Source organism: Solanum tuberosum, unplaced genomic scaffold (assembly GCF_000226075.1).
Source record: "Solanum tuberosum cultivar DM 1-3 516 R44 unplaced genomic scaffold, SolTub_3.0 scf00285, whole genome shotgun sequence".
Taxonomy (NCBI): domain Eukaryota; kingdom Viridiplantae; phylum Streptophyta; class Magnoliopsida; order Solanales; family Solanaceae; genus Solanum; species Solanum tuberosum.
The window spans coordinates 391,141-409,541 of NW_006239208.1; the positions used below are offsets into that span (position 1 = coordinate 391,141).

An 18,401-nucleotide genomic window follows, 5' to 3' on the forward strand; every position below is an offset into this window, starting at 1 on the left:
AAGATAGAGTATCATTTAATTTATGTATTGGAAATATTCATACTATATTTTATAATCTCTCTAATTCAATCAAGTGGTGCCAAATACAGTTAGCTAAGATGCCTAATACCTTTATGCGCTATAGCCAAGAAAAGAAAAGGTCAAATAATTTTTTTGTCCATTTCATAGGCTCGTATTACTTGACACACTTTTTTTAAAAAATTTAATTAAAAATATATTTTATAAAATTATTTTTTTATGAATGATGTTTAAAACTCTAATTTTAATTGTTATTACATATGTAATTATTTAATATTAAAAATAATATAAAAAAGTAATAAACTTTTTTAATTTACTAAAATAAAATATCACGGATTGATTTGATCTAGTTATAAATGAACAATACAGAATAATATTTGGGTTCAGGAGAATTTGTCGGCCATGATGATGATATCTTGAGAAGAAGAGAGTACATTAGCTATTGTTGGAATGAAATTGTACGATGAAATTCCTGAATCATAAAGGAGGAGACATAATTGAGTGATAAATATGGGAGGGGAGAATTAAGAGATAGTGGTTGATTTGGAGTGAAAGAGTTAATTAAGCAGATAATTAATCAATCCTAGTTTTAAGATATGTGGGTATCTAATAATCTAATTGTATCTTCAAATAATATATTAATATATGGTATAAAATATTAAAAGTGATAATATATGTAATTATTTGAAAGTAAAGATAATATTAGTTTATATAGTAGTGATGTATGTCTAATAAGGTAGTTTATCCTTTTATTTAAACATCAAGGCGGGACTAAGTAAAAATAGTATCATTGTCCACTTTTTACTATATCTTTGAAAAATATCACCATTAAGTTCAAATTTCACAAATAATATTTTATAAGATAATGACTAATTTTCAAGTAGCTGTTTGGTTGCTCGTCAGTGGTTAGAAAATAAATTATTTATAACTAATTAGAATAATAAAGATATTAATTATATAATTATTAGCTATCCATCTTTTATTTACATAAATATAAACAATAAATTTTCTTAAAATCTATACATATTTATAAAAATATTATTTAAACAGATTTTTAATTATAAATTAAACATCATATTAATTTTTATAAATAACTTATTTCATAATTAACTATCAAACATTATATAATTTATACAAAAACTAATACATAAATAAACCTGAAAAGCTTGAACAAATGTGTCCGTTTACGCGGAAAATAAGGGGGACACGTGGCTTGATTATAATCGATGATGTGATGTATAAAAGCTAGTCCCTTTTTTTTTTCTCAAAACGAAACTTCCTATAGTATTTAATTTCATAACATACAAAATAGTCTTAAAACTTATTTGAGCCACTCATAGAGCTTAAAACCCAGATGCAAAGAAGCCATTGAAGAAACAAAGAAAAAGACAGAGAGAAAATCCAAAACACTTCAACTCTGTGTGAGAAAAAAAGGTATGTTCTGTCTTCATCTACAAAGTAAAAAATATAAAGATCATAGATAATATTAATTAAATTTTGGGTTTGATAATTATTCTTTTTTACTTTAGAATGTTCTTTTCTGCTAAAGATCCAATTTTTTTTTAAGATTACAACACCTAAATTTATTAGCGTAATTTGCTCTTTAATTAGATGAATCATCAACTTTATGGTATATCCTCTAATTTTTTTTTCCTGCTCGATATCTGATATTTGGATTTAAGGCTTCTTTTAGTTTAAATTAGTATAATATAAGACTTATTAAAAGAAAAACACTTCTTATTAAAAAGAAATTATTCTACCACATCTGTTGATGGTATTTCTGGGTATACTTTGCATAATCTTCTATTCTTTTTTCATATTTTTCTATTTTGTCAAACTACATTTGCTAGAAAATGATTTTTTAATATTAAAATAATTCAACAAAAAGACTCTTTTATTAAAAGTGAGGCACTTCTTTTCTATAAAAGATAAAAAAAGAAAAAAAGAAACACCACAAGCTTGTCTCTTTTTCTATTTTCTTCTTCTTTTTTTTTGTAAATTTTATAATGGTTAAGATATTTTGATTTTATTTAGAAAAAAATGGGCCTAGATTTTTTTTTCCTACCTATAATAAAGTTGTACTTGACATTGATCGCTAAAATTTGTAAACTGCTCCGCACTAATTACTAGGACCCCTCTTAATCAATATTTTAACAAATATAATAATTCTTCAATTTTATATTACTTCTCCACTTTTTTCTTTATGATTTACTTTTTAAAAAATGAAATAAGGTGGGGAAAGGGGAAATACAAAGGGATTTATAAAGTGGAGAACTTTTTTTCTTTACTATATTTTTCAAAACATTGTATTTATTATATTTAAAAGGTGATATAGTAAAATTACCCTTCTATTTATAGTTTTCTAAGGGGTGTGCCAAATCACTATTGTTGAACATAGAGAGCATAATCTTTATTTTAATTTATGGGATACAATTAAAATTGAGATTCAAATTTTGATCAATTTAAATATAAAAATTAAAAATTAAATTTATATATTTAAAAATTATATAACAATTATTATAATTCACGACTTCAAATATCTATCATACTTATAAAGGAGTTCATGATAAAAAGAATTTTTTTATTTAACTTTCAAAATTCTATACTATACCTAAATTTGGACGAAAGCAATAGCAATGATGGCATTAAATGTTTAACCAAAAATATGATGAATTCATTTTTACGTCAAAGTCGTAAAAGGCGGCAGCTAGCCTCAAAAGTTTTGAAAGAAATTATTGGCTAAAAAAAGTAAGGAAAAATATTTTTGGCCAGACCAGAATGATATTACTCTCCGTCTCATTTTATATGTTATCTCTTTCTATAAATAGCTGGATCACAATGCTTGTCATTTTATAAAATTTATGCATAAATTACCATATTTTGCATATTATACACTTGGTAGAATAATTAATTAATCTTGTCATTTATTAATAAAGTTGACTTAAGAAAATATTAAATAAGAGTAAAAGAGTAAAGTTACATCATTTCTTAATGTAAGTGCAAAATAAAAAAGTGACATATAAAATGAGACGGAGGAAGTATTTTATATATGTTATTAGCCACAAAAATTCATGTTGATTGTTGGTATTAGGTTGTGTTTGGATATTTTTCCAAACGTGAATCCTCTTCAACCCAAAATTTATATTCACTCAGTATATATAAATAGTTTATTTAAATTACGCAATAGTGTCATTTCTAAAATTTAGAATCTATATATCATTATTTTTCACTGTATAAAAAAGAATGAGAAAATATGAAAAATTTAAGAAGTTTTTTAGTATTTTAATGAGATTTTGTTTCTCATTATTTTTTTTGGTGAGTCAATTCGATGGAAAATAAATAAATAAAATATATTTTATAACATATGTTATTGATTCGTGGTAAAAAAAATATTTGCTTCTAGTCTGACTCTTCCTAGACATTAAACATTTTTGGCTGTGTGTTTTATCATGATATCCTTGGACCTATTTTGTTTTATATGCTCACATTATTTGTCACAGTTGTAACATTACATCCACGAAATAGTAGTCGTATTTTATAGTTAGGATGAATGTACCACCACTGAACTTGTCTGTCTTTTAGCTAAATTTGGTTTTTTTATGAAATATTTTTATAATATAAAGTTGTTATTAAGTCCCCTTTTTGAACCATCTATGGCCATATGGTATGTGACTTTTTGTTCACATAAACCAGAACACACATAACAATGAACATTACTTTTTTTAATAAAATAAATTTCAAGATATATCGATAATCTCTTAAATTTGTTAGTGAACTTTATTTAATTAAATACTTGAGCTATGATCTGTTTTAAACTTTTGATTGAACATGATCAAAATATACATAGAAGTTTTTTGAAAATGTTAATTGTTGTATCTACCAGTAGAATATACATAGAGCATGATCAAAATATACATTCTATGTTAAGAGCATTTAAGAATATACATAGAAGTTTTTTCGAAATTTATCAACAGATTTCGTTTGATACTTAATCAGAATGTATCAAATTCGAGTATCTAAATAAAATCTATCGAGCAAATTTAGGATGTTACTTATGTATTCCACAAAAAATAAATAGATGGAAAATTATGTTTTAATTGTTGAATAAAAAAATTGGTTAGAGTACTAGCCATAGTCAACAAATCCAATGATGGGAGCTAAGGGGAAGAATATATATATATTGTATGTAACAGTAGATAGAGAGAGATGGGTATATATTACTGTTACAACAACTCGTAAAGTTGATGGGTTTAAGTGAGTTTGATGATGTATTTATTGTTGAGAATATAAGTAAGGTAATAAAAGAGTGTTTTCACTAGAATTTAAGTTTTTAGATTAGGTGGTCACATATTTTAATATAATATCAAAGTAGATAGAAAATTTTGAGATTAAGTTTTACACATGAGAGTGTGTTGAAAAGAATTTTTACATGCTTGATCATGAACGAAAATAATTAGTTTACACATAAAAGAGTGTTTGAAAATACAAAGTGTAAGAAGTCGTTTATTATAATAACTTGATAAAGATATCTGTTCTAGAAGACATTATTTTTTCATGACTTGATTAATATATCTACAAGTTGATTTTCTTATAAAAATAATACTATTTTTTAGGAAAAAGTGTTAAAAATACTTTTAAACTATGTGAAATGAATTAAAATGTCATATGTTTATAGTTTGGCTTAAAAAATGTCCTTGCCGTTAATAGTTTGGTTCAAAATTGCCCTTACAGCCAATATTTTGGTCTAGAAATGCCTCTGTAGTTACTAAATGGGTCAAAATGCCATTTTCCAAATAAATATATTATTTCATTTCTTTTTAAACATCTTTTTTCTAATTACAATATTATTAATGACTTCTATTCTTTTCTTTATTTTAAAGCCACTTTAACAAATAAAAATGTAGGAAATAATTTTCCTGAACTAAAGTAGGATAAGCATTTGCTAATTTTAAAAAATATTACTCCTGAAATAGTATGTGTTAAAAAGAAAATAAATAATATATTTATTTGAAAAATAAGTATTTTTGACCCAGTTAATAATAATGACATTCAAGGACATTGTTGGACCAAATTATAAACAAGACATTTTTATTCATTTCACATAATTTAAGAACATTTAACTTTTTAAAACATTTTAACTAACCAAACATCAAAGAATTGAAAACTATTTTCTAAAAAAATATATTTTATCCCTACCAAACACACCCAAAGAGAAAAAACTGATACTCTAAAGAACAAAAAGGAATTTTCCTTATGACCTAGTGGGACTAATCATGTGCACTAGAAGTCAAAGGACCACTTCCATTATATTGAGTTTACTTAGATTTAAAAAATGATTCGTGATATCGACCTATTTTTTCCTGAATCAATTTTTGTCATACAATAATATTAGAAAGGGATCACCTCCAATACTTTGTTGTCCACTAATATTCAATGCATCACTAAATTTACAACACATAAACAATTAAAAATCAATCGTTTGAATATAATTTTAAAAAAAATATCAATAAAATAAAATAACATGCTTTTGGGTTTTCATCCAGAATATAAATCTCATCTTTACATATTTTTTATCACACTCTATACGAGGGGATTGCCATTGGCGTGACGTATTGGAAATAAGTAAAGATGAGATAATTTATATTCTTGGTGGGATGCGTTGTCATTTTTCATTTTTTGTTGTTGTTATTTTTATTTGAACTCTATTTAAGAAACAATTTTTTTAAAAAAAAAGAGAATTAATTCATAAGATATCTAGACGGTTGATTTTTTAATTATTTATGTGTTATGAATTTAGTAATATATTTAATATTACTGGACACAAAAGTACTAAAGGTGATCTCATTTTTATGAGAAAAAAAGACATAATTAACTTGTTGTAATCTATCTTATTACAAAAACACGTAATTTGGTTTATCAATATTGATTTTGGTATCCTATGCATATATTTAACTATTGAGTACAAGTTAAAAACTTTTGTACAATTAAAACGCTATCAAACAAATAAAACAGCTGGAGTTTAATGTTCATATTTCATTGTTCTCCTAAATAAACAATGCTAATCTTATGTGCATTTTGCCTTGATTACTTGTACCTACCTCTATATCAAATACCCTTTATTTTTAACAATTACTGATTGACGTAAATATTTTTATTTTAGATCATCACTTTTTGTCCATATATTTGAGAAGTGTTTTTTCAATATAACTCTTGAGATCGAGGCCAACAAAAAATTGATAAAAATTTTCTATTTGTTCAAAAGAAATCTTAACCAAAAAAATAAAAATAAATTCATAAAACCATTTCTAAATAAAAAAAATAACCGACAAAAAAAATCCAATAAATGCTCTTTATTTTTAACAACACTCATCAATATTGCAGATAGCTGAAACTAGATTGGACCAGTTCATTAATGACACATATCATATAGTAATAATATAATATAATAATACTAAATACTAACAAAATACAAATTTCTACTTTAACCCCACATCTCACATTTTTTTAATATCATACTGATTAGTGATGATCTCAGAGTTAATTATTAATCAAATCCCATTACCATGTCACAACCATTTTTAGCCATCAGTATTCGTCATTAAATTAATTAATCTCCTCCACCTTCCTTAATTATCTTAATTGAATATCCCTTTCTCCCTAATCCCACCGCCAAAACAATTTTTAAAAAAATAAAATAAATCAGATTATACAGCTCAAATACCGTTGCAGTTTCCACGACGCCATAGATAGTGGTCGTTACTCGTTAACCCATTTTCTTCTTCTTTACTGTAAAACTTTTCAACTAATTTTCTTCATCGTTTTGTTCTCCATAGATTTATTTTTTCATTGAATTGATCAAACGAAAAAGTGAAAAAAATATGAGAGAGAGCTCAAGGCAACAGCATCAAACTCAGGTAATTACGATTTCTTCGTAATTTTTTTTTGTTTTTTTTTTTTTTGGTGTATTTTTTTTTCCTTATGTATAGATGAGGAATTGCAGAGAAGTTGGGCTGAAAAATTGTGTTTCGGTTGCACGTGCCTACAGCTTTTTTGGCCGCGATTGGTGATGCGTAAATGGCTCAATTTTAGTGCTAAGGATTCCGATTACAGTGCTGACCCTGACTCTGATGCCGGCTCCGGTTCCGGTTCCGATTCCGACCAAGGTTAATTTTCTCATTTTTATTTGAAGTTGTATTGTTATTGTGCATCGTTTATTTGAGCGGTGGAAATAACCTCTCTTGCAGAAATGAGAAGTAAGATGTTATAGCAGGAGCTTAGTGCACCAGTCGGATTTTTTTTTAAAATGTTGTTATTGTGCTCTATTATGTTCGAATTGGTCTATTCTCAGATTCGCTGATTTTGCTGTTCCGTTATGTGCTATGTAGAATTCTGTGACTGGCCGAGGCAGTCGGGGTTGAACGATGCAAAAGACGGGAAAGTTGGAATTGATGGTAATAGAATTGTTTGTTGCTCAATTTAGTTTGAAATTTAACCAAAATGTTCATTTTCTTTTTTGGTAGGTTTTTCTGCTGCTCTTTGATATATCTTTGTGTGGTGATTTTGCTACTGCTGCTCAATTGTTTGTTCCTTTAGTTTTTATTCTCTTCGAATAATCCACCATCCCAAATGAATGATGGAAAGGGTTACGAGTGCAGAGTCCACAGACTCAACACGATTGATTTTTGGTGTAGATTGGGACATGGATTTGTTAAACTTTTAAAAGTAAAATTTACATGTGCAAGTCTCACTATTTGACTTGCAGATGGTAAAAGTTTTACATAAAGTGGGACAAAAAGAGTATCAGTTAAGAGTCTAAGAAGGATCATATAGGGGCAGATATTCTGTATTTGATGTTTAAGGAAAACCAAAAACAGAAGGATACCGGAAATACATTGTAATGGCTTTCTGAATGTTAACATTTTACAGACAAATACTCGGGGTTTAAACTTGTTTGAATTGCTTTTTTATTCATGAATCTGGTTCTTGACGTTACCATTATTGTCTTACCTAATTACTTCAATCATACTTTCATTACTATACTTGATTAAATTGTTGTTGACCTTTTATGTCTCAGATGCTCTTCCCAAAATAAGAAGACGAAAATCAGAAACATTTAGGGCACAGTATATTAATGCAAAAGAAATTAGGTATGCATCTTTTGCTTTGGACTTTTTGATCCAAAAATATTGTTTCCATATTGGCCTGTGGCATTATATTTGTTTAGCCAGAAAAAATTACTGAGTTTGGGTGCTTCCAGAGTATGTGTTGGCACATGGAATGTTGCAGGAAGATTTCCTCCGGAAGATCTTGAACTTGATAGCTGGTTGGATGTTAATGAGCCTGCTGACATCTATGTGATTGGGTAAGTATCTGTATCTCTCTTTGTTTGTGCAGTCCAGATCTGCAAATTATGCAAAAAGAGTGTTGTAGATTGCTCTTCACACAACATAGGTAGTGCAGAAAATTGCTTGGGCAGAATGACTTTTACTGTGGTAAGTCACCAGTGTCAGTCACATCTTTTCTTTTTCAGGGGATAAGTTAGTTACTACCCATTGTTAGTATCGAAAGTTGAAGGGATGCAAGTATATATTTGGTCTAAAGTGTGTCACATTGTTCCTGTATTTTACTAATGATATTACTCTGTAGAAGTTAAATCTGTTCATCCTACAACTAAATTCCTCTCTTTCAAATTTGCACTTTTACCTACCGTCATGTTCATGTTTTATTTGAGGATGCATGTTCCATTAGATGGTAAAACTCCAATCTCATGTACACCCATGCATCACACATACATCAGAAGTTAATTTGATGTTTTGGTGTTATTTATTAAGGCTTCTAAGTTATATTAACTACTCCTATTTACATGAACAGATTTCAGGAAGTTATACCTTTAAATGCTGGCAACATATTTGGTGCTGAAGATAACCGCCCAATTTCAGTTTGGGAGGACATCATTCGCGAAAGTTTGAATAAAGTCTCACCAGTGAATAAGTTTAAATCCTTTAGTGATCCTCCTTCTCCATCAAGGTTTAGGCCATCTGAAGATGCCCCTGATATAGAAGAAGAAATCGCTTTTGAATCTGACAGTGGCAGTGAGGAGGAAATTGTCCCAATAAATGAAGAGTGCAGTGACTTTGTTGAAATCAAGGATGGATGTGTGATGGAGGATCATACTATTGTGAAAAATGATGTAGCTGTTTCGAACCATACTTGGGGTTTGGAGCCAATCAATGAGGAGTTTCAAAAGCAATTTCCTTCTTCAAAGAAATTAGACAGGCTGAATTGCTTTAGACCAGACGAGGAGGAAGAAGAAACAGGAGAATCAAATTTGCAGTTTGCCAAAAAATTGACAAAAACGCTTAGTGGGACAGAAAGAATTGGTCTTTGCTGGCCAGAGAAACCATTGGATCTTCTGGGCCGACATGTTTCAGAAAGACCTGGTTCCTTCAAATCAATGAAATCATTCAAAGCTTCTAAATCTTTTAACACTTACAGTTCTTTTAAGTTGACTGTTAATGGTCAGAATAGAACACAATCAGATGCAAGTCTGCTTGCAGGACTAGACCTTGAAGCTTTGATAAATAGGAAAAGGAAACCATCTTATGTGAGGATTGTGAGCAAGCAAATGGTTGGAGTTTTTCTTAGCGTATGGGTTCGTAGGGGCCTAAGAAAGCATATACAGAATTTGAATGTATCTACAGTTGGTGTTGGTGTAATGGGCTACATAGGTAACAAGGTTTGTTCTTTAATAACTTTCAGCTTTTTGGTGATTGCTTTTGATAGCTATTTGAAAGAAATGACATAATTCAGACTTTCATTTTAATAGTTGGAACTTGGAAGTGAAGAAATATCCCATCAGTTTTTATTTTTTATGTTGCACTGCATTTCATAGATTTATCAGTAGACGAAAAAACACATCTAAATTATCAAAGGATTAGAATTTCAGAAGATGCTTAGGATAATCATAATGTGATAGATACTATTGATTCGTCGATGTATCTATTAATCCTTGAAGGATACTAGTAGATACAAATAAAATGATGCCCTATGTACAATCTGTGCTTAGTTTTACTTTATTTGTTTCCTTTGCACCAAAATGATCTTGGATAGTATATTTAGGTCCAAAAAGTAAATGAGATCCCATAGTTGGGATCACACCGTTACATTTCACAAAGTTAACCAACAAATAGGCGCTGGCCATTTGAATCCAGATTTAAATGCTGTCAATAATTTTTTTCTTTAGAGAATGGTAACAAGTTAAAAATGTCAATAATTTATCTGTCTATTGACTGGTGATTTATATTTTGGGATTGCAATGGACTTCCTATAACCATGTGAGCTAAATAGACAGTATTTATCATTAAACTGTTGAGAATATAATCAATTAATAAAAAGTGTGCTCTCTCTAACAACTTAAGCTTTTAGATGAGATGGTCACACACTTCAACATGGTATCAGAGCAGGCAAATGTCCTGAGATCGAATCTCACCGCCACCCAAATCAAAAAAAGAATTTTCACGTGTTTGTCCCATGAAAAAAAATCAGGTCCACACGTGAGGGGGCGTGTTGAGAATATAATCAAATAATAAAAGTGTGTTCTAGGCAAATGTCCTGAGATCGAATCTCACCGCCACCCAAATCAAAAAAAGAATTTTCACGTGTTTGTCCCATGAAAAAAAATCAGGTCCACACGTGAGGGGGCGTGTTGAGAATATAATCAAATAATAAAAAGTGTGCTCTCTCTAACAGCTTAAGCTTTTAGATGAGATGGTCACACGCTTCAACATAAACTAGGATAAACTTTGCACACAACTTTGCTTGTCCATGCATAAAGGCAGTTCCCCTTTTAGTATATATAGGTCAAACTTTTCCAGAGGACGAAATAGAAAGTGTGGTCTAACTTTAAGGATGGAAAGAGGAACTTCGACTCTTTCTTCAACTTGTGACAAACTGCATTGGACAGTTATCATCTGGACCTTCTGTGAAAGTTGATTACTTCCAACTTTGTGATGAAACTGCAGTATTTAGCAGGCTTGCCCTGCATACTCATCTTCTACATAAATTTTAGATAATTTCATGTGAACCTTTAGACATTTGCTTTTATGCTTTTTGATGACACTATTAGACATATAGTAGATGCTATTGAAAAACTTCAGAAATTCATTTTCTTAAATGGAAACATACATGTAATTTATTACAATTTGTTGCTAATTTTTTTGTTTCTTTTTTCCTAATAAGTAATAATATTTCCAAGTAATTTCCAGCAGGAAGGGGGTGCACAAAATGTACGTAACTCATCTCTTACTTTTTTCTTCAGGGATCAGTATCTGTGAGCATGTCAATATATCAGACTTTCTTTTGCTTTGTCTGTACTCACCTTACATCGGGTGAGAAGGAGGCAGATGCAGTCAAAAGAAACACTGACGTCCATGAAATTCATCGGAGAACACATTTCAATGCATTTTCTTTAATTGGACTTCCTAAGAGCATCCATGATCATGAGTGAGTGTGTTTGCCTATTTAGCAAACATTTCTGTTAAATCTGCAGAATTATAACCTTTGTTTCTCTTTTATCAACCATGAATTTCCCCCCTCCACCAAGTCTGATTTAGTTAGTGTATTTACATGTTTTTCTCTGTTTGTCACTTTCATGGGGACTATTCTAGGATGGTTTTCAAGGAAAAAGAATGTCTTTGTCGATGTTGCAATTCTCCTTCTCTTTATAAATCAAAGTGTCAAGTCGGTGACTGGATCATGAATAAACAGAATAGAAGTATGCCCAACACCCCTGTGCTACAGTAGTCCGACTCTCAAGTCAAAAAAGACACTGAAAGCCATGTACTGAAGAATTTAGCTTGTAATAGCTACAAGAGGCCTCACTGATCCTAGGTTATTTAGAAATATCATTGTTCATTGGAGGCAGTGGAAGGAAAGATTTATAATCCTGGAATAATTTTTGTTTCCATCTCATGTACTGGCTCTGGTTCAGTGGGTCTCTGATGCTATATGGTGCACCCAGTCTAATCCTCATTGATCTAACTCATTGTTCAAGTTGGAAAATGCATGTACAATCATGCTCCTTTACACTGGATGCTGGCTTACTGCTTCTTCCCCAACTAACATGTAGAAAAAACTTTTAACATACCTTTTGGAACATCATGTGTTAAAGAAACTTTTTCCTCAATCCATGTGTAGCCAGATATTCCGTTCCAATTCTCCTGCAATACTATAAACTCTTTGGTACTGATTATGTTTTGTGGCCTATGCCTTCACACTTCTTTCAGCTTGTCTATTGGTGGTGCTTGGGGTTTACTCAACTTTTTTCATCTAAAACTGAATTCAAATTTCCGTACACTGGCCTTCTCTAATTATCAGAACTAAGATATTCCATATACAATCCTTCTGATGTTATAAACTTTAGTCTTCTCTCGTTCTTGAAATGATTCAGATTAATGACAAGTTTATACTGTTGTAGGCGAATAATCTGGCTGGGAGATCTTAACTATCGTATAAATTTGCCATATGATAGAACACGGGAGCTGATATCAAAAAAGGACTGGTGTAAGTTGATTGAATATGATCAGGTAAGTGTGGATACTCATAAACACTAAATGCTTACTTTCTCACTGATTGCAATTGAATTTCTGATCAGTCAGTGTTCCTGGTTGACTTATATGCTGGACAAGCACTTGCAGTCTCACCCTAAGATACTTCATTTAGTGGCTCAGTTTGAGAAGTCGCAAACTGTTGATTTCTTTTGCTTAGATGACTTCATGATTTCTGCAGAAACTGTTTATTTTTTATCTTTACCTTCCATGACAACTGCATATGATCTTCCAGTCTCCTATTCCACCCCAAAAAGTAAATTATCTCATTTTGTGCTTGTGCATCTGGAAAGAAAGGTGGTGTGCAACAGACATCTACTTTAATCTCCGCAACTAGTGACTTAGGATTTGCTATTTGATGGACTGTTCTGAATGATAAAAAATAAAGAAAGAACAAGGCCTGTATAATATCATGTTGTGGCCAATTTAATTAGTTATCAGTGTTAATAATCCTTTTCAGACATCTTTGACGTAGTAATGTTCATGAAAACATAACTTTGTGCCCAAAGTAGATGGAACTTTTAACGTGTTGAATTGATTTGCAATTGAGAGTATAAGAGATTTTACAGTGTGATGATAGCATACATCTTTCTATTTTTGCAGCTCAGCAAAGAGTTCAAGAAAGGTCGTGCATTTGATGGGTGGTCCGAAGGTACTTTAAACTTTCCGCCAACTTATAAATATGAAGTAAACTCAGAAAAGTATTGTGGAGAGGATCCAAAGGCCGGGAGACGTAATCCAGCATGGTATGTATCTATTATTATTGTTAGTAATAGAGCTTTAGTGTCTGTTCACTCAGATTAGTCTTTGTTTGTATAGCCCAATATCTTAAAAGTTTGGTTTGATTCTAATCTATGACGTGTACAGCAAATCAATATATTTATGCTGCTATTTGGAAACAACAGAGTAATTCATCTTATATCTATTATCCTGCGGCTCTAGCACATTCATCCTATACTGTCATCCATATACGTCTCGTGGTATGAAAATACCATATAGTTGCATTTGTCACCATAACTTGCCTAGATGGAATTTATGGCCTAGCTGCCTGGAAACATTTTTCACATGTTTGAAGAGTCCAAAGTTTTTGGAGAGGGCGGAAATTGGTCCAGAAGGGTGGGAGGAATATAGTCAAAGGTGAGAACCTTGATATTTAGCTGAAAGTACCTGCTAAAGTGAAGTAACATAATGCCAACTGCACTCCCTTGCTTATGCATAATAAGCCTGTCATCTTAATGTCCATCTGGTGTTAACTCTCTCTAAGTGACATCCATGCTTCAATCATCAGGTTCTCTCATCAGATTGGAAATTTGCATGTCATGATCAGTAACTCTAGATTAAGCGAGCAATTTAAATTCTTCTCTACTCTTATTTAATGCCGTGCACAGTGAAACTCGAGCTAGTTTAATTTTTCTGTGCTCTTATTTTAACGTCATGCACACTGAGAATTTCGCCTACCAGTCCTTTTACAACCAATACTATTTAGTTGCAACATTTGAATTTCTTGTTTCTCAGGTGTGATCGAATCCTATCATTCGGGAAGGGAATAAGGCAGTTGCATTACGGGAGATCTGAACTCAAGTTTTCAGATCATCGACCTGTCTCTGCCACATATATGGTAGAGGTTGAGGTATTTAGCCCAAGGAAGTTGCAACGGGCCCTCACTTTTACTGATGCGGAAATTGCGAAGGAGGAAATTGTCACAAATATGGGATTGGAGAATGGAATGAGCCGATTCATATCAGACCAGGTTTGTTTTCCGATTATATGTATTAATTTTCAAAAGCATAATTCCTTTTGGTGCATTCATTTCGGACAAATCTCATCACTGAAGTAGATAATAGGGCCAGTAAGCATCATACCCAAGGGAGTCATTTCTATTAGTAATAGTCTCCTAACTCCCGAGTGATTTTGTACAAGTATTTAACTTGCAGTCTCGAGGGTTTGAAATTATATGAGATGGCTATCATCCATATTGGTTGAACAAAATATTTGGAATCTAAGTTGCGCCAACTAATTTAGGATAGAGGTGTAGTTAATATATATATGGGAGGCAATGTTACCATGCTATTTAAAATTTCCGGAGTTGTCAAACTAGAAAGAGAATATGGTGGAAAGAAAATGCTACAGTTTTGGATGCAATATAATGATTTCACAGAAAACTACATTAGTCCTGGCATTGTCAATTTGGTGTTTTGACAGTTTATTATCTGATATTATTTCTGGCATAAAGGTTAACAACCCCTATGATGGTATAAGTTTTTGTGATATTTGGAAAAGTGTATTGATGCTAGATATTAAAAAAAATGACTGGAATTCCAAAGATAACGGACGTCTCAAAAAATCTTTGCAGTTGTCAAAACCAGTTGTCTTCAAAAAAATAATTTCCCTTACTTTCTCTCATGTTCTAATTTGTTGGAGTTGTTACATGAATCTAATAAGCCAGCCTTGAGAATCAGTTATATATTAAGATACTAGCTTTCACTTGGTAGTTGTCTTCCAAGTGAAAGCTATCATCATAAGTAAAGAACATCTTTAGACTTTGACTTCAAGTACAAAGAATAAGAAGTTAGCAGTACTACAGAAAACGCCATGCAAGTATATGCATGTTCAATGGCAATCAAGAAAGCGAGCTGTCATCCTACGATCTCTTATATAATTATATTTTGTTTGAAATATCAATGTTGACAAGTATATTGCTTTTGATAGTAATTGCCAGTCAATGGTGAGAGCTAGAGATTCTAACATTTCTTTTTGACAATTATCTTTTTGCTGAAATAGGGTGAATCTTACTGGATGCGGTAAAAGATGTCTCCTAGGGGACAGTTGAAGAGGCTGAAAGATCGACTTTCCAGGACTCACGATTTTTCATGAGTAACGGTTCTGCATATATTGTTTTGATTTTTTTATTCTTCACTCTTGAGGCAGGCTGTATATTGTGTTTAATTAGGTGATGCATGTTTACTGTATATTGTTTGTTGTTCAGACTTGTAAGTGAGTGAGCTCATTTTTGTAGTCTTCCTTCTTAGTCTGGGCTTTTTCCAGCATGAATTTATGAAGCCACTTGTACAGCAAATTAGAAATGTCCCCAATATTGTTTGACAATACTTATAGTAGAATTGTTTATGTATTCTCACATCATTACATTACATGATTTGGTGTAAACCCTTATGCGCTAATCGAAGCACAGATCCTCTTTTACCTTGTGCATGCCTTGATATATCACGAAGAGCTCATCTCATATTCCATTTTTCCTCCATTAAGCTAGGTTTTGCTATGAAAAATGTGTATACATTATTCTCAAATGCTGCTTATTGTATTCTATTTTTATTGATTTAAATATAGATCATCCAAGAGAAACAAGTGAGTTTCCTCCAAATCAATAAAAATAGAATATGGACATGTATGTAATGATCCTCCAAATCAACAAATGTATATATATCAGCCCAAAGTCGAATCCTAGGATTTTTCGAACATGGTGCACCAAGAAAAAAATATAAAGTGGGAATTGATCCTTAGTCCTCAAGGTCAAAAACTCAACATTTAACCATGTGGATTAGTTAGACTTCTTATAGTATGGATGTCAGAACATAATATTATACAAATTTTAGAAAATATATACATAAAATATTTAGTTTTACGAAGAAATCACAGGTCCCGATGCTCTATTTTTTGCCTCTAAATTCACCTCAATTATATCATGTTTCGTCAAAGCTACCATCCACTCAATCGAATCGCATGTATCTTCATTTCAGGTTGTATTGACATTAAAATGGGCTGAGATGTACAATGATTTATGGTTTCTATTCCATGCATCCAGGGTGAGCCGACACGCCTAGAGTAGCCGAGAGTAGTTTGCAAGATTTTTCTAAGTACTCCTCCCTCTGTTCACTTTTAATTGTCATGATGTGTTTTCCAACAATCAATTTAACTAATTTCAAAGTTAAATTATATTACATTAATTCGGTATTTTAAACAAAAAAAATTAGATATTCAAAAACTATACAAAAAGTACTATAAATTGCAAATTTTTTGCATATCAATATGATGAAAAAATACATCGTAAAATGTTAGTCAAAGTTCTCTTAAAAGTGGACGGAGGGAGTAATAACTATTTTTCGGTTAGTCTATCCTCCTTTCTAAAGTAGTCAGGAGTTTGCCAGATTTTTCTAAATAAGAGTAGTAAGAGTAATAACTATCTTTCAGCTAGTTTATCCTCCTTCCTAAAGTAGCCAGGAGTTTGCTAGATTTTTCTAAATAAGAGTAGTAAGAGTAATAACTATCTTTCGGTTAGTCTATCCTCCTTCCTAAAGTAGCCAGGAGTTTGCCAAATTTTTCTAAATAAAGAGTAGTAAGCGTAATAACTATCTTTCAGTTGGTCTATCCTCCTTCCTAAGGTAGCCAGAAGTTTGGCAGATTTTTCTAAATAAGAGTAATAACTATCTTTCGGTTGGTCTATCCTCCTTCCTAAAGTAGCCAGAAGTTTGCCAATTTTTTTTTTTAAAAATAAGTGTAATAACTGTCTTTATCCTCCCTCCTAAAGTAGCCAAGGTTGGTCTATCCTCCCTCCTAAAGTAGCCAGGGTTGGTCTATCCTCCCTCCTAAAGTAGCCAGAAGTTTGCCAAATTTTTTTAAATAAGTGTAATAACTATCTTTATCCTCCCTCCTAAAGTAGCCAAGAGTTTGCCAGATTTTTCTAAATAAGAGTAATAACTATCTTCCTTCCCAAAGTAACCAGGAGTTTGCCAAATTTTTCTAAATAAGTACTTAATAACTATTAGTCTAAAAAGTAGCCAGAGTTTGCCAGATTTTTCTAAATAGGTAATACTCCCTCCGTTTCACAACATTGACTTAGTTTGACTTGGTACGGAGTTTAAGAAAATAAAGAAGACTTTTGAATCTTGTGGTCCTAAATTAAAGTTATGTCAAATGTACAAAATTGTCCTTTAATCTTGTGGCCTTAAACATGCCACACAGAAAGCTGAAATCAAAATGTTACAAAAAAAAGAAAGAGGTAATTCTTTTTGAAAGCTCGATTACTCGATTAGTCTAAAAAAAAGGATAATTGCACCAGCCGGGAATCGAACCCGGGTCTGTACCGTGGCAGGGTACTATTCTACCACTAGACCACTGGTGCACTTGTTGATTACCATTTGGTCATTATTTTATATAATTGTTAAAAATCTTTGTGTTCACATGCTAGGTAATTCTTATTTCGTCAAAACTTTAAACACTATGTGCTAAAAGAGTTACTTTTAATCATATGCGTGACATGAAACCTATGAACATTTTACGAGATTTCACATTATAAAATAAATTTTGAATACAAATTGCTCTCCACTCAATGTAATTTCCTTTTCGAATTTTGTGTATAGTGCGAGCTTAATGCATGTTTTTTCTTCAATAGTTTACTCTTCATTATCTATTTGGTTTGACGTATGATATACACAGTCTTAAATAAGCAAAAGTCCCACACCGTTTGTGAACTTCTTTTATATGTGATAAAATCTTAGTAACCCAATTAATTGGCTATCCGAATTTTCACCTTATTGGTAAGGGTTCAATTCTCCACCAAGTAATTCCTTACCCCATTTTATATATATATATATATACTAGATATAGGACCCCGTGCTAGCACGGGGCCCAATATATATATATATATATACATATATTTTATTTTATTTATTTATTTTGTTATTTTGTTTTTTTTAATTTATGTCATATTATGGAATTTGAGAAGTTATTGAAAATTTTATATGATTTTAAAAATATTTTAAA

At 31.2% G+C, this 18,401-nt stretch overlaps 1 protein-coding gene and 1 non-coding gene across 3 annotated transcripts; one reads left to right on the plus strand and one right to left on the minus strand.

Moving 5' to 3' along the window:
• Positions 1–1,320: 1,320 nt before the first annotated feature.
• LOC102580330 (type IV inositol polyphosphate 5-phosphatase 3) lies at positions 1,321–15,774 on the plus strand. Of its 2 annotated transcripts, none has more exons than XM_015314221.1 (12): positions 1,321–1,452; positions 6,852–6,932; positions 7,019–7,181; positions 7,404–7,469; positions 8,093–8,165; positions 8,276–8,380; positions 8,890–9,754; positions 11,336–11,520; positions 12,494–12,602; positions 13,227–13,369; positions 14,139–14,373; positions 15,405–15,774. In XM_015314221.1, the coding sequence occupies exons 2-12, from the start codon at positions 6,897–6,899 to the stop codon at positions 15,426–15,428; spliced, it is 2,004 nt and encodes a 667-aa protein (XP_015169707.1). In that variant the 5' UTR covers positions 1,321–1,452; positions 6,852–6,896; the 3' UTR covers positions 15,429–15,774. The 2 variants fall into 2 exon arrangements, with proteins under 2 accessions (XP_015169707.1, XP_006359029.1); XM_006358967.2 differs by having other exon boundaries at positions 1,322–1,452; positions 7,064–7,181.
• A 1,915-nt stretch (positions 15,775–17,689) lies between these two features.
• On the minus strand, positions 17,690–17,760 carry TRNAG-GCC (transfer RNA glycine (anticodon GCC)). The gene has a single exon. It is a non-coding gene; the product is annotated as a tRNA-Gly (tRNA).
• Positions 17,761–18,401: the final 641 nt, after the last annotated feature.

What these genes read in the sequence shown, in the direction of transcription:
- LOC102580330 (XM_015314221.1), top strand. Translation starts at nt 6,897, where the DNA reads ATGAGAGAGAGCTCAAGGCAACAGCATCAAACTCAG. An exon ending in GGCAACAGCATCAAACTCAG is followed by an intron (nt 6,933 to 7,018) that starts GTAATTACGATT and finishes GAGGAATTGCAG; the next exon opens with AGAAGTTGGGCTGAAAAATT. An exon ending in CGGGAAAGTTGGAATTGATG is followed by an intron (nt 7,470 to 8,092) that starts GTAATAGAATTG and finishes TTTATGTCTCAG; the next exon opens with ATGCTCTTCCCAAAATAAGA.